Below are 26,736 nucleotides of genomic sequence, written 5' to 3' on the forward strand. Positions count from 1 at the left end.
AAACTGACAGTGGTTATTCGTGTGAGTTGGTTTGTTTTGTTGATTTATCTGCAGATGCTAAGGGTACCTAAGGAGATCTCTGATGACCCTTTGGTGGCTTATGATTCCTTTTTATTTTTTAGATTGCTCAATGACAAAAGGGAACAAGCCAGGGAGGACCTCAAAGGGCTGGAAGAGACAGTGGTATGTCAATATGTTTCCCAATTCATTTTAGTTTCAAAGATCGGATTAGTTTATGATTTGTTGAATATTTTTATTCTAAAGTGCTATCTGCATACAACTTTCCCATGTCTTTTTAGATATAAAATATCTTGTGGAAAAATGAGAGTGTAGAATTAATTCCCCAACTCTTGATGGAATGACCGTGTGTCCGTGTGTCCGTCCGTCCGTCCGTCCGTCCGTCCATCCATCCACCCATCCATCCATCCATCCATCCATCCATTTATCCATCCATCCACACACCCACCCATCTATCCACCCACTCATCCATGGTGCTGTAACCCTGAAACCCTTGAGTAAGAATTGAACTAAATTCCAAATCAATACCTGCAATTTTACGGCCTCTGTGCTTTGTGACTGGCTTCCATTCAACATTCAGCATTTACTTATGGAGAACCTACCAAGGCCTGGCATTCTTCTAGATGCTTGGGATGCACCAGTAAACAACAAATAAGATCCTGGCTCATGAAGCTTACTTTTAGCTCATGGAGACAGACAGTGAACAATAAGGAAATAAATCATGAACTCCATTGGATGACTGTAGGAAGTACAGAGCACAGTGGTTGGGGAGGAGGCTCCATGAGGAGGCTATATTTGAGCGGGGACTTGAAGCAGTGAGCCATGGGGATGTCTGGGGCAGAGCCTTCCAGGCAGAGGCAAAAGCTCATGCCAAAACACCCTGAGGTGAATCCATGCCTAGCATGTTGGGAGACAGCAGGGAGGTCATTGTGGCTGTGGCCAAGTGAAAAAGGAGGGCAGGAGGTGGGCACAGAGAGGTCAAGGTGAGAGGTCAAGTCTCCCTGAGACCTACAGGGTTTGGGGCAGAGGGGTAAGAGGTCCATTTACCTTTGGAAGGGCTCATCGTTTGAAATCCCAGGTGGTTTTCTCTGTCTTGCATCTGAATTTACTGGGTTTGTTTCCTCTGATCAACTTTTTCAGCTGCCTTGGAGGCTGGCTGCCTGGCTCTGTGGGCCTCGACGGCCCTTCACAGTGCCACACAGCCTGTGTTTGAAGGCAGGCCCTTCCATTTGGTGCAATATGTCCAGTCATTTCACATGACACAACAACAGAGAGAAACTGTTGTTTAGACACGGTCAGACATTTTGATTCTCTTAATGTGTCATGTGAACTTATGTGGGACTGAGCCTGTTTCTAGGAATTGATGATTCCAGGCTGTAGGCAGCGGTTGCCCAGGGCTGGACCTGACTAAGGCTGCCCTCTGGCTCCCGGGCCAGTGCTAGCTGCTCCTCAGAGCCAGGTGGAGGAGCGAAGGCACAAGCCTTTCGGGACAGAAGTAAGAGGACTGTTCAAAGGTAGTCAGACCTTTCAAGCATGGCGGACAAGAGTGTATACAGGGTAGCTGTGGGGGAAACTAAAATGAAGCCATAAAATTGCTTCATCTACATCTGTTTTACTGGAGAAGTGATATTCATAATTATAGTTTATTATAAAAATTCAGAAAAATATCAAACATTAAAGTGTTAACTGTATTTCCACCAGCCAGATAAATGACATTTCAGTGTCTTCCTTTCCTTTACACCCATGAATGCTCTCACCCCGCTATACCCACCCTTCCACACCCTCACACAGATGTTCACTCTTTTACCTCCCTCTCTCTCATGGTCTCACACTCACAATTCCTTCACCCACACTCATGCGCAATCACTCATTCTCACACACACATATCATCACACTTTACACATATTTATACCCACACTCAGGTATACCACGCCACACAAGTACTCATAGTCACTCTCACACCCATAGGCTCTCACTTCATGTGTTCACGCCTGCACCATCCACACGCTCACATGCCTTCACGCTTATCCATATACAGGTACTCACAACTTACACACACTCAGTATACCTCACAGCACATTCACACAAATTCACATTCCCTAATGGTTATTCACACTTTCTCACTTGCACATTCACACCTTCGCTCACCCTCATGCACTCATTCGCTTTAACACTCTCGTTCAGCTTAACTCATGCGTCTACTCACGCCCCCACACCCATCTCAGACTCTCATGCTTTCTCTCTCTTTTATATTCATCCTGAGCATATTTTTTTTTGCCTTTTTGATGTTTTGAGTACATTTTTAACAACTTATTTTCCTGACTGGCCTTCTCATATCTATTCATGGGTTCTCTCTTCCTCTCTCCCACCTGCTCACTCACATTCTCACACTCACCCCCTCCTGCACTCACCTGCAACACACTTAGTCACTCACAGACTTTCTGCTGACACAGTGGCTCCCACTTTTTATTGCTCTCACTCATCACTCACACATATCATACACATATACTTTTTAAGCCAAAGCTTGGAACCCCACGGTATGTGCCATTTTAGTCTTGGCTGTTTTCACTTAACTTTTCAACATAACCCTCCCCAAGTCATAAATGTTCTTTAGAAACTGGGTTGCTGTCCTTGGCTGACCATTTGTGAGCCCCCGTTAGCTCAAGGCCTATTTTGTCTCCTTGAGTGTTTGGGTGGGATGAGGGATGGAACTTGCATCCGGGATGAGTCTGTGAAGGTCACTCCAGGGTATGACATTGGAAAAGGCCAGCTGGCCATTGAGGTCGCCTGGTACCCTAAGCAACCATCTTGCTTTAACAGGACACTGTCTGGGCTCTGGGGCTGGACCCTCCTTCTGCTGTGTTGATGGGCTGCCTGTTTCCACCTCTCTGGTCCTACCCTCACTGTGACAAGAAGCTGAGCGCTGAGCTATTACACAAAGGGCTGTGATCTGTCATGGGGGAAGATCTGAGTCAAGAGAGTTGGGGGGCGGGCGATGATAGTGAATATGATGGAGGAAAATATGTTGTTGCAGGAAGCCAAGTGATAGTCACCTATGTGTAAATGTCTTAAGTATAAAATAGCTTATAAGCTATTTTAAAGGGCTTTAGCTGCCCCTTCCAAACTGTTGGATTTACCTAAAAACAAACTTGAGGAAAAGTCACCGAACTCAGGGTTCCTATGCCCAAAGAAATGCCTGGTCTTTTGACAAAGCACAGGGTTCCTATGCCCAAAGAAATGCCTGGTCTTTTAACTTCTCATTTCCTTTTGGTGTGGTGATATTTTTCTTAAAAATATTTACTGTGATTACAGTTCAATCAGTAATAAAATCCCTGAAGTGGGAGGGAGAGCATGCAGGGCAGAGGATTGAGGTCTGAGCTCCCTTGGGCAGGAGCGGGGAAGAGCACATCTGCAGAATTGTGAGCACTGAGCTGCACCCCTGCACCTGCCTTGGAAGGTGGCTAAGCTTTAGACAGGTACGGTGTGCACAGTATTCACTGTAACAGACCCTTTTGGCTTCCTGCAGAAAGTCATTTGCTTCATCAGAGGAAGCGATTGACTTCAGGTGCTTCTCACTTCATCACAATTGCAGAATTGGACCCAGTAATAAGACCTAAATTAATATGGAAACTTTATTCCAAGAAACTTAGTGTTTCCATAGCTTTATAGCCTGTTTCTCCTTTTTTTCTGTGAGCATGTATGAGCTGCATCCCTTGACATTCTCTGCCGAAGTGGGTCAACTTAGACATATTGACAAGTACAGATATGAGTTTGTCTCTCTCTTCCTCCCTTATGGAAAAATATTTTCCAAGGAACGAATTATAATACGTGGAGACTTGAATGGAAGGAAGTATTTCGGTTTTCTAACCTTGTTAACAGACGTCAGCATGTTTGACTCAGACCCTCGTCTCTGCAATCTAATTCCTAAGGGTTCATTTGTACCAGATAATCCAAAATAAAGAAAAAATGCCCCCTAAGAAGTTAATTGCACTGAGAGTTATAACAGCAACCGCACCAACTGTAGAAAACAATAAAAGCCTAATGCGTAAATGTCTGTCAGATGTGATTGCATCAATAAAGTAACACTAGCTAATGTTTACTGAGCACTTACTATGTGCCAGAAACTGTTGTGTTTTATAAGGATCATCTCATTTAGTCTTGGACAACAACTATGAGGCAACTACTATTTTTCATCCTCACATTACAAATGAGGAAACGGAGGCACAGAAAGGTTAGATAAGTTTCCTGGCATTACCTGGGTGGAAAGTCCACCAGCTGCCTTATCCATAAGCCCAGTGATGCAGAGCAGGTGAATCTGTGGACCAGGGCCAGAAGGGAGTGTAGAAACGTGAAAATTGTTAGTCATTGGAGTGGGAGAAATTGTGGCTGCATTTCCCTTTAACCTTGTTCACCTTGTGTATAACGCGTCTGTGAGAAATTGGAAAAAAGAATCTGTTCTGGTACAACCCAATCCACTAGGAATTTTTGTGAGAAAACTTTAAAATTTTTGTGGTGGAAGGGGGAAAAAAGGTTCCACTCAGAACACAGTAAATGAGCAGGCTTTGTTCTGGTTTGCAGCTCACTGAGTTCCCAGCTTCTGCACCTTGGGGTGCTGCTGAGATGACGCTGGGTGGAGGGGGCTGACGCGTGGTGGGCAAGTCAGGGGAAGTGCGTGGACAGTGTCGCCTCGATGGCAGGCCTGCAGAGCAGGTGTGGCAGTGTATGGAGTTGATGATCTAGCGCCACATGGGTAATAAATTCAGGGTGTTCCCCTGCTTAAGTGGCATTTTAACAATCTTCTCTTCCAGTCTCGGGAACTGCAGACTCTGCACAACCTCCGTAAACTCTTCGTCCAGGATCTGACTGCCCGGGTTAAAAAAGTGAGTTCTATTTTGTGTGACCGGGACCGAGAAGAAAAGAAAGATGGCCAGAAAGAATCGTTTTCAGTTGAAATATTGCTTGCTAAAATTGGGGCTGGTTATGCTTAAACATTAATTACTTAATGGCAGAGAATGTTATTAAAAGAATGTGCTAGAGGCAAAAATTACTTGGGAACATTTTTCCATCTGATTTTTCCTTCTTAGTAAAAGGAAGTTATAATTTTCTCCCTGGGTCTTCATTTTAAGTGAACGCATACTTATCTGGCTGTAGTGTGAAAGCCACTCTGCACGGTTTAGGGAAAACCCAGTGGGGTCTTGTCGGACAGTGTCACCCTCAAGCCTGGTGAGCAATGCCAGACACCTAGTGAAGATAGAGGTGACAGCCTCCTGCTGGCCTGTTAGGAGGCCACTAGGAGCTAGGTCAGAGTGTATGAAGCACTGGAACATCCGGTGTCTTATCTGCTCTTCCCAGACACTCTGTAAGTGGTTCTTGGCGTTCTGTTTTGCAGATGTGGAGATAGGGTCAGAGGTTTAATAACTTGCCCAAGATTGCACAGCTGGAGAGAGTCAAAGATAGGACTGGAATGAGGTCTGTGTGCCTTCTGAATCTGAGCCTCTTTGATCCTCGTGCCACACACAGTGATCATGGGGAGTTGCCATACGGTGCACCCCCAGAGCAGCTTACAGAGGTTTAAAGACAGAGGGAGGGATGGAAACAGCAGCCACTCTTTCAGAATGTTTAAAAGCGATGGGGACAAGCAGCCATGGGCCATATCCTGAGGCATAATAGGCCGGAAGGAAGCTATACTTAAGAAAAATGTGTGCGCGTATGTGCGCATGCATGCACGTGTACGAAGGAGCCAAGGAAAGAAGGTGAAATGTATAAAAAAAAAAGAATAGGTTATTGCTAGAGTCAGATTAGAGGGGGACAGAATTATTAGCATAGAAGGATGTGTTAGGCTCTGTCAGGGGAAGGGACATATTTTCCCAGAGTCAAGTGGAGAAGCCGAGATGGAGACATTTGTAGGGAAATAATAACAGTGGAAAGAGATGCATCTGAGGACTTCGATGCTCTCAGTTAACGTGGATGCTCTATCCTCAGTGGAGAAGGAAGGAGAAGGCTCAGGCAGCTGTCGGGGGAGTTTGCTGGGGACGAGTAAAAGGATTGTTGAGCAGTAGTGTCAGTGTCCAGCTGAGGGCCAGACCACAGGTTTGCCATGGCCCCTGACAGCATGGTTCTAGGGAGTTTGGAGTCCTGGAAATAAAAATAAAGAAAAGGGGGTAGAAAGTGATGGGATATTTCAAGGCCTGAATGGCAGTGGTCAGGCAGATAGGTAGAGACCATGATCATCAAAATAGAAATGACTATAGGACCTAGACCACATGGGAGAGAGAGGCCAGAGCAGAGGTGATGGAGAGGGAGACTGGAGAGGTTATGACAAGAACTGAAAAGACTCCGTTGGAGAGAGAAGGTGGTCTGAGGTAGGGTGAAGAGCTTAAGATCAAACTTCCCTGATTTCACAAAACTCTAGGAAGGACTTGTGGTTCTCATTAGCATCTCTTGGGAACTTGCTGGATATGCACATTTGCAGACCCACCTGAGACCCACTGAATCAGAGATTGCAGGTGGGGCCCAGCAATCTGAGTTCTGACAAATCCTCCTCCTGGTGAAGTTCGAGAACCTTGGTTTTAGACTGAAGAGACACAGGCTTAAGATGCTCTTATAGCCATTACCTCTCAGAAGAAGGATGATGATCTTTTCTGTAACTAGACAAAGCAAGCTTGCTTTGTCAGTTTTGGACTCCAGGATGTGTTTGCACATGGACTTCCCAACCTGTCTTGGCAGTGCCAGGAGGGCAGTGTTTTTGCCAGTCTCAGGATCTGATAAAGTTCACCCAGCATAGCACTTAGATGCTGGGACTTTTGAGATGGATTCATTAAGGAATTTCATGGAAGTAGAATCCAAAGAGACAGAGCAGAGGCCACTGAGACTTCTCATTGGGACCACAGACACTTGCCCACAGCTTGGTAACTTATTATCTCAGTTGAGATGTTTGCAATTAACTTTAGGCCTTGGGTTTATGTTTTCACATTGGTTCTTCTTAATGAGTTTTAGAACACTTCCCTTTGAGAAGAAAAGTCTACCTACCTTCAAGGGAGAGGTGTATTTCACAAGGAGAACTAATCTGTATCTTTCAGAACAAGATTTCAAGTTTTTTTCCCCCCCAACGCTCTGAAAAATAACATTCTTGACACCAACCAAGGAAATTATAATTGGGAAGGTCATTGAGTCTAAACTTGTAGAATTTCTTTTCATTTTCATTTTCAGAATAACCTTTAGTGGGATTGTGAATTTAAAAAATACTTAGAATGTATTGTCCACACTAAGCTGGGGCTGAGGGTGGGCCGTATGAAGGCTTGTCTGCTGACTCCTTGGTTTTGATACAGAGTGTAGAGCTGGACAGTGATGATGGAGGAGGCAGTGCTGCCCAGAAGCAGAAAATCTCCTTCCTGGAGAATAACCTGGAACAGCTCACGAAGGTTCACAAGCAGGTAGGAGAGTTGTGCCAGCTTCTTTCTGCTTCTCTTCCTCTCCTGGCAAGGATCCCTGCTAGCCACAGTACAGGGAGAAGGCTCCAATATTGAAGAATGTTACTGCTGGAAGGGTCCTTGAAATCCTTTAGTCCTCAGTGACTTCCCTTACATATAAAATACTTTATCAGCCAAATATAAGGAATTGAGTTTGAGTTCTCTGGGGCTTGAGGAAGGGGATGTTATGAGTCCTGTCTTTTCATCCTGCCTCCAGTCCCAACCTCAGTCCCCCTAGTTGGCCTCATTGTCTTGCATGACACATCTGAGGCCCCTCTGTGGACCCAAAGGCTCCACAGAAGGCAAAGTGGCCACCATTGAGATGTGTCAGGCCCCTTGCTTTTACCGACGAAACAGACTGGGAGAGAAGTGACTTGCCTCATCCCATGGGTGGGAGAACTGGGACCAGGACTGGCCCTCCCTCTCTCTGCTTTGTCACTCTATTTCTTGGGTACCTTCTTAGGTTCCTGTGATGTCCTGGAGTTTGCGTAGAGTCACGGAGAGCAATAACCATGTCCAAACCTACCCGTGACTTAGGCAAGTTGTTTCTTTTCTCCGAATGCTGGAATGTTCATGACTGTTTTCTCTAAATCCTAAAGATTAGAGATACGATAGAGATGGTCCATCTTCATGCTACATGGCTGAGAGGATGCCATTCCTCTTTGACTTGTTAAGTCCTCTTTAACATTACTGATGTGACATTTTTCCCCAGAGCAAGGACAAGAGATTCAATGTAGTTAAAGTCATTCAAATAAATTGTTGATGAGGAATACAAAGGCAAAAACTGCCAGAGAATAGGGCTCTGAAATTCATAATTATTTTCTATATGAATTCGATGAATATTTATTAAAGACATACTCTCTGCCAGGCACTGGAGCTAGTACTGAGAAAACGGGGATAAAGAACACAGATATGGACCCAGCAATAGTTCCGACGTCATATAGGACTTAACTAATTTTCAAAACTTTTCTTTATCCACGTGGATTTCCACTGTGGTCCTATTATCTGCTCCCACCCCCCCCTGCCTCTCTGGCCTCCTGCTTTTTTTATGGATGAGAAACCCTAGACTTGTAGTGGTTGAATGATTTATACCAAGTCAGATGGCCAGGAAATAATAGAGCTGGCTCCTGAGCCCACTCCTAACCCAGGGTGAGCCCGTTGCTTCTTCACTGAGGATCTTAAGTAATGAAAGAATGAGCAGTTGCCCCCAAGTTGCCTGTTCGCTTATGGATATATCGCAGAGAGGGGTCCAAACCTCATGCTGCTATAGGCAGTGGGTCCTGCATGGAAGGAGGCCTTTGGGGAGCCTCAGAATATGTGTCTTTCACTGAGTGCTTTTGCCTTCCATTTCTTAGCTTTCACCTGCTAAAGTCGGAGCACTCAGTTTTCTCACGCTATTTGCTCCACCTGCGCACACTAGAGAGGAAGTAAATCCTGTCCAAGCCTGAAAGTTTCCTGTGGCTAGAAATGGCTTTTCATTTTATTTTCTATCCCTTCTCCCATCCTCACTCCTGTGAATCTTGTATTTAGCAAATCAGAGTCCCAGTGTATGGCGTTTTTATTTTCCCTTTCTACTCCCAGAGGTGATGGTCACGTGGCCTTTTCACCTGGAGGGGCGGGGTCAGTCAGCTGCAGAGTCTGCTTGTAGCTGCTTTCTGATCACGTTCTTTACCCCGCGAGGTGGATCTGCCCCTCCTATCGGCCCCTCCTATCGGCCCCACCGCCCGGCTGATAACTCCCCACCTTCCACTCCTTGCCCCAGCTGGTCCGGGACAACGCAGACCTGCGCTGTGAGCTGCCCAAGCTGGAGAAGCGGCTGCGTGCCACCGCGGAGCGCGTCAAGGCTCTGGAAAGCGCGCTGAAGGAAGCCAAGGAGAACGCCATGCGAGACCGCAAGCGCTACCAGCAGGAGGTAGATCGCATCAAGGAGGCAGTGCGAGCCAAGAACATGGCCAGGAGGGCCCACTCGGCCCAGATAGGTACGTGCTCTCACCCGTCATACGTGCCTTCTCGCTTGGGCCCTTGCTAAAAGGTAAGGATCCCACAGGCCAGAAGCACTGGTGCTCTGAGGCCACCTGGACAGTCTGCTCTGGGTCACCTGAATGGCTATGATCAGTTCTGCAGGACCTAGGCCTGGGAGAATGGGAACGCCAGGCACCTACTTCCTTACACTGAGAGATCCCGGCCTGCGCTGTGGCCTTCGCCGCTGCGGAGCTGAGCAGGGAGGCCTGCTAGCCTCGGCAGAGGTGTTGGGCTGTAAAAAGAGATGCGCTCTCAGAGATAGCAGAACACACAGCTGTTTCTCAGCCAGGCCCAAAGGCCCCTTCTGTCCTGCAGTGGGCGGAACCGTGAAGGAGCCGTGTGTAGCCAAAAGCCTCAGGGAAAGCTGCTTTCAAGTGCAGATTTGGAAATGCCTGACTCCCAGGCCTGGCAACAGTGAGAGGGGTGTGACTCCAAGCTGGGGAGGGGGCCTGGGCATCCAGCCCCTTCAAGATCTGGGTTTGGGCGTTTTGCCCATGCAGAGAATGAGAGTGTAGCTGCTGAGTCATAGTTCTTAGGATAGAGCCGTAGGAGTGAAAGGGATTTAGGGATGTTCTCTAGAGTGCTTTTAAAACAATTGAAACATCTCCAATAGCATGTAATGTTATTGCCCATCAGATAGTGTTGTGCAGATGTTTTATAAACCAGTAATTTCATATTTCTAGTTTTAAGATTGTGCTTTAGATTAGTGGTTCATTGGATTTTAAACTCTTGTATTTATTGAATTTTATACCTTTTGAAAAATACGGACCCTATCCACAGAAATATGTATCACAGGCAGATTTCTGCATCCGATTTCAGGGGCTACACAGATGCCCTGGGAACCTGAGGGGACCTATGGATCTACCTCAGAGAAAACTGAAAGTGCTTTGTTTCTAATTTTCCTCAATCTGAATTAAAATAATTGATAAGTAAGTTCTTTCTGTCTCCTAAATGTCAGGTGCCCTGGTTTGGCTGACAGTACTAACAGGAGGGCAGTACTCCTGTGTTCAGAAAGGCCTGGTGGTTGAGAACTGTAACGTTGATAAGAATTGTGCCTCTTTGTTTTCATATGTGGACTGGAGGCGTCTGGGTGTGGCTGCTGAAGCCTTTTCTGAATGTCTCTTCTCTTCTTTCTATCGGTTGGATACAGCCAAGCCCATCCGCCCTGGACACTACCCAGCATCATCTCCAACAGCCGTCCACGCCATCCGAGGAGGAGGAGGCGGCTCTTCAAACTCCACTCACTACCAGAAATAAATATGAAGTGAGTCCCTGGTGTCAGGGTGGTTTCTATCTGGGGCAGCCCTAGGCAGATAGATCCCTAGGCTGCCTGGCTTCTGGCCATGTGCATGTGGGCCTGCAATAGAAGAGAGCTCTGCCCCATGACGGGCCCTGGGGTTCAGATTATCAGGGACCTGGGCCTATCCTCAACTCAATCTAAAGCCCTGGGGGTCTTCTGGCTGGGGCCAGTGGTGCCAGGGCCCCTCCAGGGGTAGATGAGAGTGTGATGAATGAGTCACCTGAGCTTTCTTTTGTCTGTGGGACTCCCCTCTGTAGCTGGCATCGAAAAGGGCATTACCCGTTTGTCAACTGCTTTTGCCTAAAACATACAGATGTGGGTGGTTAAGTCTCAGGAACTGAATAGAAAGAAAGAACTAGATAATGGAAAGTCATATTTTTATAATTACTATCTGAACACAACAAATGGAGTTTTTCAGAATTATACTAATTTATATCTAGGTGGATCCAGACCACTTTTTTTCTTTGAGACTTTTCTTTCCACAACCCCCATGCCCAATATTGTTCTACCAGCAAAAAGAAAAAAATAAAAATGATATGCTTTGGAAGAAAGAAGGAGAGAGCAAAGCCTGTCCTTTTGGGCAGGGCAGACAGACAACTAGGTATCCAGAAAACTCTGTTTTAAAAATCTCTTTGAACCAGTAACCTGTGGATGGGAGGAGGTGGCCATGCACATTGTCCTTGGACTCTGTGCCTCACTAAGGAAGCTTGCTTGAAAGATGGGTGAGCTTGCACAGTAAAGGCTCAATGACCAAGGGCAACTCAGGAGAGCTGTGTGGTTTCTCACCTAGTCCTTTTTGCATCAAGGTAAGGAAGGTGAACGGGAGGGGCCTGGAGCCCTCACATAGGGAGGATGGGCTGGGAGGCACCCAGACGACTTTTATCTGTGCTCCCCCAGGCAGCATTCAAGGGGCAAGACAGGGGCCGTCAGGTTAGCAGGATAAGAAGGAGGTCGAGGAAGCTCGTGAGTGGGCAACATAGTCACCACCGGCTGCCATATCCCAGAAGAGTGGATGGGAAATGGGGAGGGCCACCCCATTCAGATCTGATCTCCACTTTCAAACAGAAATAAAATAAAATTGGATGTTGTAAAATTGCTTTTGACTGCCATGCGATCAGTACTGGGGTTGACACTAAAAGGGAACTGTAAGATCAAGTTGCACAGGTTAGAACAGGAAAGGGTACAAAAGCACTGGTTCTGGACCTTTGTGGGCGTTGGCATCATCTGGCACCCAGAGACCTGGGCTCATTGAAGTGGCATAGGGCCTGCGCCTTTGTATTTTTACCAACTCCCCCCACATGGTTGTGTTTGCCACCAGAGTTTGAGAACTACTATCTTAAAGTAACTGCGGCTTGTACAGGATGGAAGTGTTTGTCACATAAAGGAAATTTGAGGTGGTCTACCAATGGCTGGTAAAAGTACTCTACAGTGATGACAGAAAGCTAACCTGTTAAATTTAGACTCATCATCCTCCGCAGGTACCTTGCTTCTTCAAGATCATCTCAAGGCCATCAAAATGACTTACAATTTACGTTCCAAGTGTAGTAAGCAGAGAGGAAGCAGAGAAGAGGCAGAAGCAGCTCTCCCTCCCACTGAATCGGCTCCCTTTAAGCAGCCTTCACAGAAGTCCCATACAGTCCTGATGCCCACGTCCCTCTGGTATAACCGAGGCACGTAGCCACATCTATCTGCAAGGGAGGCTAGAAAGGATGGTCTTTTAAAAAGCTGGGCGCATCACTGCCCCCAAAGAAGAGTGGTGTTCTGCTGAGGGCAGGAGACGGATGCCGGAGTAGACAGCCAGCACTCTGTGTTAATTGAACATCTAGCGTGCAGCCGCACTGTGCTAAATGTAGTATCTACGTTACCCCATTTGAGTAGCGCACAGAGAGGTCACTGTGCTTGGCTCCCAGCAAACCCTTAATAAATATACCAGCCCAGGGACTCTAGGTCCAGACACTGCAGTGGACAATCACTTCCCCAATGCTGTCCCATAAAGGTCTGCCAGACCCACATTTTATGTAAGGTACATACAACCAAACGTTGGCCATTGATCACCTGGATATCCTCTTCTCATGTGAAGATTGAAGATCAGTCGGTCTGGTGAGACTTTGAAGACTTTCAGTGTCACAGAACCACCCTCACCACCATGGTGATTCATTTCTTTCCCTACTCAAAGTACAGGCCATGCGCTTTTCTCACAACCTCACAAAACGGGCCCCTTTCCCATTGTCAAGATGGCGGTGTGGTCGCGGTGCCTGGCTTTGGACAAGAGACCTGGTCAGCGGCAGGTCTTCCACTTTCTTCAAGTTATTTAATTTCTGAGTCAGTTTCCTCACTGTGAGATAGGGAGAACATTTTCCCTGGGTCATTCACATTGGTATGAGTACCAAATGAGGTCATGCTTCTGAGCCGCCTGGCATGTCACAAACACTCAGAATGTCGGCTTCTAGGGTAGATGAGCAGTGCAGTACTTGGCACAGTGCACGCAGCTGATAAATGTTGATTTATAATCTCCTTTAATTTATGTAGTTGCTACAAAATAACTTTTAGTTTTCTCCGTAGCAGTAGATTATAACAGTGGGGAAAGCCCATGTCTGAGTATCCTGTTTGCCGCTATGAGAAGATATAAGGGACTTTAAAGATACTATCATTTATTTACTTAAAAGTTATGAATAAGAACATTGACTGTAAGAAAATGACTGGGCATTTGTCAGTGGAAGTAAAAAAAATAAAATAAAAAAATAAAAATAAAAAGGATAGCAACCGATAGAGTGGGGAATCATAATTGGAAGTGAGGAAACACTAAATCATTTTAAAAGAAATTATTGGAAATACAGAGTTTATTGTTTAGGTGAGATAAACCCCTTTTTGAGGTGGTCTTTCTGTACCCTTCGGATTCTCATTCTGAAGTGTGTTTGCCGTGGGCGGAAATGACCTCAACTGCTGACCCTTCCCAGCCCTCCTGTTAGAGCCAGAGCGGCATATTTATACTTGAGCAGCATCTGGATATCTTTAAGGTTTTCTTCTGCTCCATTTCAGGGTTCAAGAAATAAAATCACAAGGAGTACTTTGGTTTATTTTCAAGATTTCAGAGGAACTGAAGATGTAGCAATCGACATATAGAAACCAACATGTAGATCAAAGGAACCCGGGGTAATGCTCATTTAGTTCATTCAGATCTAGGGCAGCTGCCTCACGGGAAGGGGGACCATCTTTTTCAGACCCTAAAACTGGACATGGCAGTATAGTGCAGCAAGCTAAGGACATGGGACATGGGATATGGGATTGGCCAGACGCGGGTTCCAGCCCTGGCCTTGGCTTTACTCCTGTGTGACATTGGGCCAGTTGTTTGGTATCCTTCAGCCTCAGTTTCCTCATTCATGACATGGGGTCAGACATCGAGAGCCTGTTCTTGGTTTAACAGTGAATGAGCAAGCTCTGTTCTTATGCACTGATTTGCTTACTATGGTGGGAGACACAGCAAATGAACAAGGTCACTTAAGATAGTGGCAAGTGTTCTGAAGAAAATAAGATCAAGTTAATAGACTGGGGATGGGAGATGCTTGTTTAAAAAGACTCAAATGTCCTGGGACAGTGACACAGACACTCGCTGGAAGGTGAGAATGACTGTGGCATATTTGAGGAGCCATGGAAGACTGACAGGGCTAAAGTGCAAGGAACAGAGGAGACCATCATGATTTGGGTTGTTAGGGAGGAGATGGGACTGGATAAATAAGGGCTTCGAGGCCCGGGTGAGCAGTCAAGAGTGTGATCGGGGCCACTGGGGGCTTTGGGATGGAAGTGGTGGCGGGAACTGGTTCATGATTGGAAAGGGCCATCCTGGGCCGGGATCCAGATAAAGGATGGGGATGTGGTGAGAGTTAAGAGCAGGGGCTCCCCTAGGGGGCTGTTGAGGGCGTCCACTTGTAAGAAAATAGCACGGAGCCGAGGCGGTGGCAACAGAGATGTGCCAAGTGGTCAGAGTCAGCTCCTGTGTGAGAGCTGAGGGTGGAGGGGAGAGGAGGAGATGGAATTCAATGGTGGTTCCCAGGTTTGGGCCCTAGCAACCAGGTAAATATTGGTACCTTTTAGCATAACTGGGAAAATTGGGTGTGAGCAGGTTTTACGGAAAAACAGAGTTTGACTTTTCATCATGCTGTTTATAAGGTGCCTCTTAGACATCTAACCGAGCTCACCGTCCAGTGTGTGTGTTGAGTAGGCAGTTGGATCGATAAGTGAAGCTCAAGAAAGAAGTTGGGGTTGAGGTGGTAGAGAGGTATGACCTGTAGGTTGTGTTTAAGGCTGTGGCTCTGGAGGAGGTGACTTAGAGGAAGGGTGGACAGTAGCAGAGAGATGGGGGACTTAGACCAGGCCCCGGGGACTTCAGAAAAAGGAAGTGGCACCAGCAAAGTCATCTGAGAAGGAGAATGTGAAATTTGGAGAGGCTAAGTACAGACCTGGTTCCTTGAAAAAGGTGGTCATCTGTGTCAAAGGATGCCCAGAGCTTGAGGAAGATGACAGTGGGGACTGGGTAGTTGGTGAAGGCTGGAAAGCAGTGACCTCAGCAGCTTCAGCGGATGGGGAAGCACGCCCAGTTAGCTCAGACTAGGGAGAGCGGAGGTGGGGAAGTAGAGTCAGCAACTGCACCAGCTTGGAGTGTTACTTGAATGGAGGGATGTGGGATTAACATGGGGTTTGCACTATCACAGTTTATTTGTATGTGGATGGTAATGATCCAGCTGAGAGGGGAAATGGATCGTGCAGGAGACAGAAGAACTACCAGTAAAGGTACTGGCTACATCAGAGGTTCTGTGATCTAGTGAATAAGCAGAGGTGACACTGCATTCAAGGTGACCGGAAGGCAGAGTAGAGTGCAGGTGCTGGAACAGGTGGTGAATGGGATGTGCAGGGAGGTGAAAGGGGTCTCACGCGAGTAAGAAGCCAGGTTATCAGCTGAGAGGGAGTGGGGTAGATGGGCTGCAGGCTGGAGAATAGAGGAGGTGTGAAACAGCCCTCTCAGGCAGTGCTAAGTGCTTATTCGAGGTCCCACATTTAATGCAGACACCATTTAAATACTTGCCTTGCTCCCCGGTTCTGAGAGCCCAGGCAGACCACTTCCTTTCCTGGCGGTGCTTTATCAAGCACTTGTTCAGATGTATTCACCAGATGGCGCCAGTGGGGCACTGCTGAAGCCTCTGCTGTTTTCTGGAGGACTGTGAGGCAGAACGGTCTTTTTCGGTTTTCCTATATTTAGACTGTTATTTCTCAAACTTGAACAAAATAGAGTACTTTTAAAAGAATAAAATTGTCACCGAGTCTCAGAGTTTATTTACATTACTATAGCATGATGATTAAATATTTGCATATTTAAAACAGTATATGTTCCTTGGACTTAACAGATCTTACACAACTATCAAATCAAAACAAATTCAGAGGTTACATTAAAATAAAACCACAGATCAAAAATCTAAATCACCAACCTTAATATAATTTAACGAAAGATCATCTTTCGCTGAAAATAAAGAGCTAGGTGCAGTGTGACTCCGGAATACGTTTCTTCTGGCATAGTTTGCTGTGCCTGTACCACTTCCGTGTGTCATGACATGACTCAATTCTTTCACCCCCTTTCTCTGTTAGAGCGACTGAGGGATCATAGCCTTCTGGTCATTGTGTCTTCTTGTGCCTGGAACACATCATTTTCCTGACGAGTTTAGATCTTTTTAGCCTGAGGATGACAAAAGTCATGAGGAGCAGTGCCAACTTGTTTGTAGCATAAAGCGAGTGTGGGGCTGCGGTTGCTTAGGAATGCTTGCTTACAAGGTAGTCAGCTAGATCATCTGGAATACACACATTAATGCTTCAGATTTTCGTGGCCAGAAAGACAAAATTGAAAATACTGTGAAATGAACCAAAGACCCAGGATGCATCTTGCTGTGTTGATATAGGTGAAGACGGACATTTTGGGGACTGCACTTTTATTAAAACCATATATGTTAAGTCTAGAAATCATATCTTGTTTAATAAAGTTTTGATAAACTTGTCAAAGTTTATTTGGTAAAATTACAATGGTAGAGTCAGAAGGGACTCATTAGAGCTCTTATAGGACATTTGAAGAAGCAACTCATGTTTGTATGCTATGTGCTTTTTCATAATTTGAGGCGTAAAGGAAACAGCTCTGGCAAGGGACTTGTGCAGTTTATAGCAGGGTCATCCAGGTGAATGTGACTACAAAAAGCCATCAAAGGAGCCTGTTCTGTTATGACCCCAGTGTCTCCGAATTGTGTGCTATTCTCTGGATCAGTGACAGTCACTGTAGGATGGCTCTGTATTATTTTCTTCAGGCTTCACTACTTCAGGACCTTTATTGTGAATATATTTGTTAATTGTTAATAAAAATAGTATCTTTAACTTCCTAAATGGTGGGATGGAAGCAGACAAGTAACAAAGATTTCTGGGTTTTCACCACCATTTCTTTTTGCTGCCACAACATTCATCTGTGACTGAGGGCCTAAAATTCTGGACTCCGTGTTGCTTGTGTGCCTGCTATATTCAGAATCTTCAGTCTGTCACAGTTGGCCCAGACTAACTTAGAATGCACAGATGACTTTCTACTCCAAGAAGTCTCGTCACAGTAAGCAATCCAGTACTTAACAAATAAACTTTCCAGTCTAGCACTTAAATCTCAGGTTTCCTCTGAATATCCCTGGCCATTTTCCCACATTCATTACAAAGCCCTAAACTTTAGGTCCACTTAGGCCACTGGCTCTGTTTTCTTTGAATCGAGAAAGTTCATGTTCATGTTCTCTGAACCCCCACTCTACCCCTCTACCTGCATCACTCTCCTGACTATACCCCAGGCAGAATGGAGTTCTCTCCATAAGCCTTGACTACTAAAACAACAGAGTCCTTTCTATTTGGTTCTTGGTAGATCCTTAGGTTCAGGCCAAGCTTCCCAAGCTGGCACTGCTCATTTGTACTCTATTTGCTTTTCTGATTCACTCTGTCTTTCCTTGTTACTCTTTTCTCTGTCCCAAATACCTGGATCCAAGTTGTCTTGGAACCATTTGTAGGGTTCATCTTTCTCTTTCTCTTGGTTTTAGCACTCCAATTACAAATAAAGAATGTTATATACACATAAGGTGCACAAGGTGACTTCTGTCAACAGCAGAAGTGGGTTCACTGCACACACGGAGGGTGGGCAAGGAGTTGCTCTCAGATTTAGCCCTCTGAAATGTGAAGCCAAGAAGCTGCATTTACAGCAGATCACATAGTATCCTTAAGCCACACACTTGATCTACATCTAAACTACTGTGCCATTCAACTTGCTACTGCTACAGTCCTAGCAGTGAAAAGATTGAGTCAGAAGAATGTGCCATGCAGGGGGTACTCTTTGCTACAGGCAGGGTAGCTGAGTAGTTGTGTGGGCTCAGGATCTAGAGCTGCACTGCCTGGGGTTGAATCCTGGCTTGGTTACATACTGGGCAAGTTACTTCATCTCTGTGTTCCTCAGTGTCCTCTGTAAAATGTGACCAGTGAAGGTACCTACTGATAGGGTAGCTGTGAGGACTAAATGTGTGAATATATACTATAGAGAGCTTAGACAAATGCCTGGCACAGAGCATCATCATTATCTAGGCTAGTCTCATTCTACTTTCTGCTTTCTAAAGAGGTAAAATGAACTGTCAAGGTCACACGACTTGTTCATAGTAGGTCTTGTACTAAGACCTCTGATCTGCTATGTAGCAGTTTTCAGAGTTTCTGACTTTAGAACCCTCTATATCTTAAAAAGTATCAATGACATCAAAGAGCTTTGCTATTTCTGGGTTACATCTACCATTATGTTTTATATTAGAGATTAAAAAAAAATTAAAATGTTACTACTACTAATATAAAAGCCATTTTTAGTGAAAAATAATTATTTTTCAAAACAAAAAACTGAGCAGAATGGCATTGTTTTACCTTTTTTACAAATCTTTTTACTATTTGGCTTAATAGGATTCTCATGTCTGCTTCTGTGTTCTATCTGTTGTTGCAGTGTGTTGTTTTAGTTGAAATATATGAAAGAAACTCAGCCTTGTCACTCCAGACAGGATTCTTGGCCATTTAACAACTAAGAAAACTGTGGCATAGAGAAGTATGATCTTAGTACTATCATCACAGGTTTGCTCTGGGAATTGAATGAGATGATATAAAAGAAGACTGAAAAGTCCTAGGAGAGTGCCAGGTAAAAATTAGGCTGTCACAAATATTAGCCAGTATTACAGTGGCATCAGGGACAGGCCTAAAAAGAATAGACAAGGCAGGACTTCAGCGAAGGCAGGACAAACATGACTCATGCCATGGGTACTGTTGTGGTGTGCGACTTTGAATCTAGCATTGTGAGTTCAAAGGGAGGAATCATGGAGGATCTGGAAGAGAGAATTCCTTATTTCATCTGCAGTACAGTAGGCTGCACTACTTGAGTTCTCCTCGACGTCACGTTTCTCAGAGTTATAAATTGAAAGCAACTAAAATTGTTCCTCCACGGTGGATTGCACTAATGCTCCTGTGAGATAAATCCACTTCTGTTCAGTAGCGTTACGTAAAGTACAATTAGTAATTCTTATAATGCGAGGATCGAATTGTGGAAAGGCGAAAGAAAAGATAAAACTATGTACTGTTTGGATTAAGTGTAAATCCACTGCAAGCGATTGCAAAAGCCAGGTTGGGGAGGGAAATCTCCAAATACTTCTTGCAAAATTCTTATATAATAAGCTTCTTTCTTCAGCCCTCCCCACCCCTTCTAAAGAAAGGTGATTTTATTTCCTTCTAAACCTGGTCACACATTGCTGTTCTGAATTAGCATCTCCGGGTCAGCCGAGACTAGGGCACAGATCAGTCAGGTTACTTGGTCTAGCACCCTGCTTTTAGATAGTGGGTGACAGCTCTGAACCATCTCTGAGGGCCAGTAGAGCTGGGTTTTAAATGTTCTCAAGATTTGCCAGCCCGGCCAGGTGGCTAGTCTGTGTGATCAGAACAGCCAGAAATTGTTTCTCTTGAGGTTAACCCATTTACCTTTATAAGTTATATCCATTTTCTCTCCCAAGTTCATCTGAAGAGAGGAACATCCAAATAGTCAAGGGATTGATAGGAGTATCCTAGTTGAATATGTTTTTCTCGGGCTTGCTGGAAAGACATCATTGGCAGATAGGCACATAAAGATCTTTAACTTGGGATGAAAAACAACCTGTACATAATAAAGAACCTGTTATTGGTGGAGTTCCTGCGTTTCTCCTTTTTGCAACCTGTCACAATCTCAGTTCTCTCACCCTCCTTATGGTGACTGAATGAGGCAGGTTGGGCCTCCTCTGTGGCCCCCTGTTTCTTCCAAACTATTAGCCAAAACGTGCTGAATCTTGCATCTGGGGGAAGTAGGGGATTTGAATGAAAGGCCTTCTGGTGGAAATCATGTCACTTCATGGTCTGCTGGAGTTATTGAGGCCGCTGAGTTTGTGAGTCTAATGTTTGGCTCTGTCAACATGGGTTGGCTGCAATCATCGTGTTAAGCCATAATCCTACAATTTAAGGTATGTGCTCATACCTCCCTGCCTCCAGGCACGCAGGAAGACCATCTCATCTGACCAGGGGACCCTTAAGTGATTCTGAGATAGTGTTCTTGGAAAAGTGAACCTGTAAGGAAAGTGAAATGGGGATTTTACTGATGATATTCAGACAGCATTCCTGTGCCTATTGGTTTTCAGCTTGAAGTGGATTTAAATGACGGCTATGGCCGTGCTTTTGGGTATTTCATTTCTAAGGTCCTAACAAGCATAAAATCTCACCAGAAAGGCTAAATATTAAAGATGCTGTTCTCAAAGACAAACCTGTCTCTCTGTGACCTCTGAAAATAATGTGAATATCACCATATAAGGTTGTTTAAGCCACTTTTAATTGAGCAGCTTTGTAATTATAAGTGATTATCCTGTTGGAGTAGTTACCAAATGAGCGCCTTGAATAGTCATTTTTTTGTGTGTCAGGGAGGAAGTGATAATCTTAAAAGAATCTGTTCTCTCTTTTTAAATTTAATTTCTGTTCCATATTCCTCTTTTTTTTTTTACCCACTTTGTTCTTTTCTACTCATAATGCTTTTCCACATCCTGATTTTTTCTGTTTATAATTTACATCCTGCTTATTTATATAAAATGTGAGGTTGCTTACATTATTATAACTCATAAATCAGGAGAGTAAAGAGAGAAAATTAGGGAGAGGGCATTGTAGCTAGAATCTGAGATATTTACCACAGTTGAGCACTCAATTTGGATACAAGCCTTTTGGAGGCAAAAACAGAAAAGTACTATGTCGGGCTATGGAGTTCTTTATAAAATCAAATGAACAGTTAGGTTTTTTCTTAGTGTCTGTCATATTTCCTGTCCTGGGCAATTTTCCTAGTCTTCTCAAGGTTGAAGCTCTACCCCACCTCTTGTCGTCTGCTCCCCGCCCCACAAGCACTACAAGCTCTGCACACAACCCATAGGCAAGATCACAGTCAATCCTAGGGCATCCAGCTGGTATGAGGAAGTTGAACTTTTTATTTTCTTCCTGACAGCTGAGTTTATTGGATTGGTTCAAAGGGTGGCCTCTAAGTCTGGACTAGTTCAGACTTTCATCCTGGAGACCTGACTGTGATCAGATGAACACCTGGTGGGAAGTGGAGTAAAATCAAAGGGGACACTCTACTGAGTAACTTCCATCACCCCGTGCAGGTGAAACATACCTTTTGGTACTGGGAACCTCTTTCCTGGAGAGAAAGCTCGGGTCAGGGGTTGTCTCTGAACCACCTTGGTGTCCAGAGTGCTGGCAATTGAGAAACGGTGTTCGACTTCCCCTTAGGAATGAGAAAATGCGTCATGTTTCTCTGAGTATCTATCGTTTCAATAGATGTTGACTTTTGGAAGAGATTGTTGTCAGGGCTAAACACTTAAAGCAAAAACAATTAGTAGGAGGTCATGCTGTCCAATCACTAGGCACATGTGACTGCTGAGCACTTGGAATGTCCAAGTTGAGATGTGCTGAAAGTGTAAATATACACCAGATTGCAAACACTGGAAAAAGGACTGTGAAATGTCTCAGTAATATTGTAACGTAAAATATCTCAGCATGTACTGCTGATTCCATGTTAAAATGATAATATCTTGAATATATTGGGTTAAATTGAATATATTATTAAAATTAACTTTATCTGTTTATTTTTCACTTTTTAATGTAGCCACTTAAAATTTAAAATTATGTGGCTTGCATGGTGTTTCTATTGGACAGCTCCCATCTTAAATATCTAGAATTAAAACAACCTTTTTTTCTGAGGAGTGATTTTCCATTGCGTTCTCTAATGCCTGTGTTCTCTGGTTCTCTTTCGACAGATACGACTCTCCATGTAGCATGTCAAGGACTACATTAATCACCACTCCCTTTATTTTTTTTTTCCCTCCTACACAATTTCCGTTTTCTTTTACACTTGCTTATCCCAGCCATCTGCAGTACACCAGTTTCAGGTACTTGAGCTGTGTAGAATTTCTGTGTACAGATGTGTGCTTGGACTTTTCTCTTCCTGAGAAACCTGAAGGGGATGATTACAGAAGATCTACTTACTCCTGGAAACCATTGCTGTGGACTCGGCCTCGGGGCTTTGGGTGGTCTCTGGGCGGTCCCTGGAGCCTCTTTCTGGGCACTGTCCCAGCAAACGCCCTGACAGACCGTGATCATGCTGCCGCAACTGTCTGGTTTCCTGTAAAATAAACACATTACTTTATATTTTTAGGGAACAAAAAAAGTGCTGCTATAGGGTTCAAAATTTTCATTCTGAACACTTTTCCGAAACAAATTACTCCAAGGAAGCATTTTGAATACCCTGGTCACATCTTTGGATCTGTAAAATATACCTTTTAGTATGGCACCCGTTAAAATGCAAAGCAAATTTCTTCAAGGCAGAAAAACAATCTGACAGTAGCAATGTAGAATTTCTTCATTCAAACAAACACATCTGTGTAAATGTGAAAAATCATAAAATTCACCTCTGAGCGGCTTGCTTTTTAACTTGCAGCAACTAGTCTCAGCCAGCCCAGCGAGAACGTCATTCCTTCAGAAGTGTTGAAAATGCTGCAAAGTTGAATGAGTGGAAATGGGGCTGCCCCCCTCCTCCCTGATCCTGTTGGAGCTGGCATCGAGATGGCTTCTTTCTCTAGGGAACCATCTTAAGCCTCGAGGGGGTATTGCTGCCAAAATCCAGGATCATTCCAGCAGTTGAGAGAGGAATCCCTGGGGAGAAAGTAATCGACAAATTTTTGTGCCTATGAATATGGTGCCATGAATATGTTGTTATTTTAGTGACTGTTTATTTGAGTTTTCTCTTTGGCATCAAATAGATAGGTTTCATCTTAGAATAAGAAATCAGTATGGATTTTTTTTTTTAATATTTAGCTATTACTGTATTCAAATACATGAATCTAAAGCTGAATCAACTTTTACTTCCAGTTGTGCATATTAAAATGATGGATTTCCAAGTAGTAAAGTTTTCAGGGAAACTGACAAGGATTCAATTAAGTTGGTCTTCTGTGCTGCTACTGTTTTGACAAATTCAAGGGTAAGTCAATGACAACCAAACCAATTTCAGTGAAAGCACCCATCCTATCATTGTGCCTGCCCAAGATGAGTGAGCTGGCACTGTTCCTGCTGCTGTCACCACTGGAATGAAATGTATGCTGGGGGAGACATTGAGCTTTCTCATGGCTGTGTGGGCGTGTGTGAGTGTGAGTGAAAAAGAGGATAAAGCACTAAGGACTGTAAATTGACTTCCATACTCTTCTTGTATAAAATTCCCTAACACAGCAAAGCTGCTTTGACTTAATTTATTTGTTAAATGTTGCACTTTGTTTATGTGTGTTTTGTTTTGGCGGGGGAGTAAGGAGAGAAGAGGATGAATTCTACTGAAGTATTTATTTGGTAAAGATGACAATTTTGCATTCACTTGCATTTTTAAAACTCTTCTGTTTGATTTTCTTAGGCTGTTGCCAGTACTCATCTCATATTACTGTCTGGTCCTTGTAGGGCAGGTTTTACAAACCTTATCAGGTGATAACATAAGCCATAGATTATAACCTTGCCTCTGATTTTAAAAGCTAAAACGTTGGTCTTTGAGAGGATTGACAGTTAATTGTTACACCACTACTATCTGTTATGCAACTGTATTACTTTGTGTTTGGAAATTGAACAAAGGTCAGTAATTTATTTTTGGCTCTCTCGTTAGTAGATTATTTTAGATTTTTTCCAAAGTAATTTTTCCCTGGGTACCCCTTTTCTACTTCTGAGGAATTGCTCGGTCCTTTCATGTTTCAAAAAGAAATATTCACTTGTAGTTCTGCCGTATTGCTTGATCTCTACAAGGGACTCACAAAATTCACTTCACTTTTATTCACAGAGAAAGTTGGCTTTGATGTCTCTTAAAGATAATTCTGCTAGTTGCTGATCAGCCAGTCAGTTCACCTAGCTTTCATCTTTATAGGACCTCTAAACTAATTTTCCTTCACTGTGATAATAATATATAGGCAGATTATTATTAGAATGGTTTATACAGTATATTCAGATAGATACCTAAATATTACTTTGTGTAATAAGCTAATTTCAAGACCATATAGTCTGTAGGCCACTTATTTAAAGAGTCACATTTATGCAATTTTTATTTCTTTAGACTGTTGCTCCTTTACATTCGGACTCTAAATGTAAAAAAACCACCCTTCTGAATTGAGCCTGTGGTTATATTTTTAGTTGGATGCTGCTTTTTACTCTGTGTGCGTGTGTGTGTGTATGTGTGTGTATGTGTGTGTATGTATTTCTCTATGAATAATTTGATATTTCATGCTACTTATTGAAAGTTTACTCTTTGATTCTATAAGGGAATACCAGATGGTTTAGACAAATAATCTACTGCAGGGTAGTGAATTGTTAAATTAGAGGAATGCTGTTTGGGATATCAAGATTTATGTTTGGAGACTAAAATATATTAATGCCAAATGTGTTTTGGTCAGTTACTAGAGACTTCTGTACAAACACATCATCTCTTCAAATACTCTACAGTATGCTTTTGTTGATGGCAGATGGCAGGGAGAACAGTAAGTGGATTAAGACTTAAAGAGTATCGTATGATTAAGAAAATTAGAATTCATAGAAATATTGATTTAAGTGAAGAAATAAAAATATCTACTAGAATGTTGCATGTAGTGTATTTTGAAGCCCCAGATTCACATAAGGAAATGATATTCCTGTCCAAGGCCAGACTAAACCATCACTAGGACTCATGGAGGACCTGCCAGTTCTCCTTTCCTACAGGAATAACTGAAAGCAAATAAAAGCTCTTAACAGTCCCCTCTTAGAAGTGCATTTTATTTTCTTTAGCAGGGCAGATGACATCTGGATTCTGGCTATATGACATTGGAGAAGTTTTTCATTGGCAGGGGGCAGGGGAAGGATTTTACTTCATTCACTTCATTGTCTCACCCTTAAGCAAGTTGAAAGAACCATCCTAATCTACAATGGCTTCACTTAACATCACAGTTTAGACTTTTTAAAAGTATGGAACAAGGGCCAGGTCATTGCCAAGGAAACACCACTCCATGAAGTCTGCTTACACATTTACAAATTGTATATCAGTTTCAAATACTTTTCATTGTGTGCAGATGTAAGGGGAATAGGGCATTCTGTAGAATTATTCATGTCTAGTTTGTAAAGTATGTAGTGTGTACTGCAGATGTGTGTTTTCTGGGCTTTATGTATCTGTACAGTAGCTTCCATTAAAAAATTGTGGACAAACTTGTTTTGGTGGTTTGAGGGGGAGAGTGGCAGTTTATATCAAGTAATAATGCTGTAATATAGTACATGTAACAAAAGATCTGCAAGTAACCCTCCCCTGGCCCATGGAAAATTTTGGTTATCTTCTAGGTTCTAAAATGAAGATGTATGGATACTCTGGCAGACTGCATGTTGTATAATTTGAAAAAAACAAAGTGGAAAATAAAATCGAATTAAACTTTGACTGCTCTGTTTTTTCTTATTTGAATCATCCTAAAGGTGCTCTCATTTAAGTCCTCAAAGCCAGTGTTAGGATGAGACATTTTCTGGCCTCAAAGGAGTTCATTTCAGGGAACTGGAGCTCAAATTCAAAGTGTGAGCAAAGTCAACCTTGACCTGTTTGTCTTTTATTTTGCCTGCATATCTATGTTTAACTTTTATTTATTTTTTTTTTTCACTGAAGAACCCATGAAACCTGACATTCTTTCCTTCGGCACTGAAAAGATAGCGACTGATGTAAATAAGTGTCTTAACTTTTTTTAAAGAATTGAGTTAACAGCTCAGTAGACTGAGTTTACCTGAGTTTCTGAATTTCTTCTTGCCCACGAAAGGATCTTATTCTAATAATATGTTTCAGAGCACTGGCATGCTTCAGCTAATGCATTGGAGATCTGTTTACGTTGAAAGATTATTGGCATCTCTTGAGAAGGGTTGGGATATTTGTAGTCCCTGTTAACCTGCTGATTATTAGTATTAATGTTCACATCTAAGATCGTGTGTGAGGACACTGGAGTGTGAAGTCTTTGGAGAATAAGGCATGGCAGAACACAGGATTACTTTAATCTGCTCTTAGCCAGGAGACTTCCTACCTTGGGTCACTGGAATCCCATGGCCAAGTGTGGCATATAGAACACTCTTATTCTCTCACTCTAGGTTTGGTTATTGTTGCATGAGAGCCAGACAGTAAAGTGCTTCAATCAATTAAAAATGGAAAGGATGGATGCCAAAGGAACATTTTATAAGTGGAATTGAGGGCATTGCAAATGATATGCTTTTATGACGTCTTACCCATCTTTCTTGAAATTGTTATTTCCCAAAGAACTTGAAAGA

General features: G+C 43.6%; 1 protein-coding gene across 3 annotated transcripts in view; it reads left to right on the top strand.

Moving 5' to 3' along the window:
- KIF5C (kinesin family member 5C) overlaps positions 1-25,870 on the top strand; it is a 143,843-nt gene extending 117,973 nt beyond the window's left edge. Inside the window, exons 21-26 of one of the 3 annotated variants that reach the window (XM_039855961.1) lie at positions 123-183; positions 4,827-4,898; positions 7,347-7,451; positions 9,250-9,466; positions 10,660-10,773; positions 22,206-25,870. In XM_039855961.1, the coding sequence (XP_039711895.1) occupies positions 123-183; positions 4,827-4,898; positions 7,347-7,451; positions 9,250-9,466; positions 10,660-10,766 (562 nt within the window). In that variant the 3' untranslated portion in view covers positions 10,767-10,773; positions 22,206-25,870. Of the gene's footprint in view, positions 1-122; positions 184-4,826; positions 4,899-7,346; positions 7,452-9,249; positions 9,467-10,659; positions 10,774-11,706; positions 11,900-12,287; positions 13,036-22,205 lie in introns of those variants that run through there. The other 2 variants (XM_039855963.1, XM_039855962.1) reach the window with 2 other exon arrangements.
- Positions 25,871-26,736: the final 866 nt, after the last annotated feature.

The sequence above is a fragment of the Pteropus medius genome, unplaced genomic scaffold (genome assembly GCF_902729225.1).
Source record: "Pteropus medius unplaced genomic scaffold, Ma_sr-lr_union100, whole genome shotgun sequence".
Taxonomy (NCBI): Eukaryota; Metazoa; Chordata; class Mammalia; order Chiroptera; family Pteropodidae; genus Pteropus; species Pteropus medius.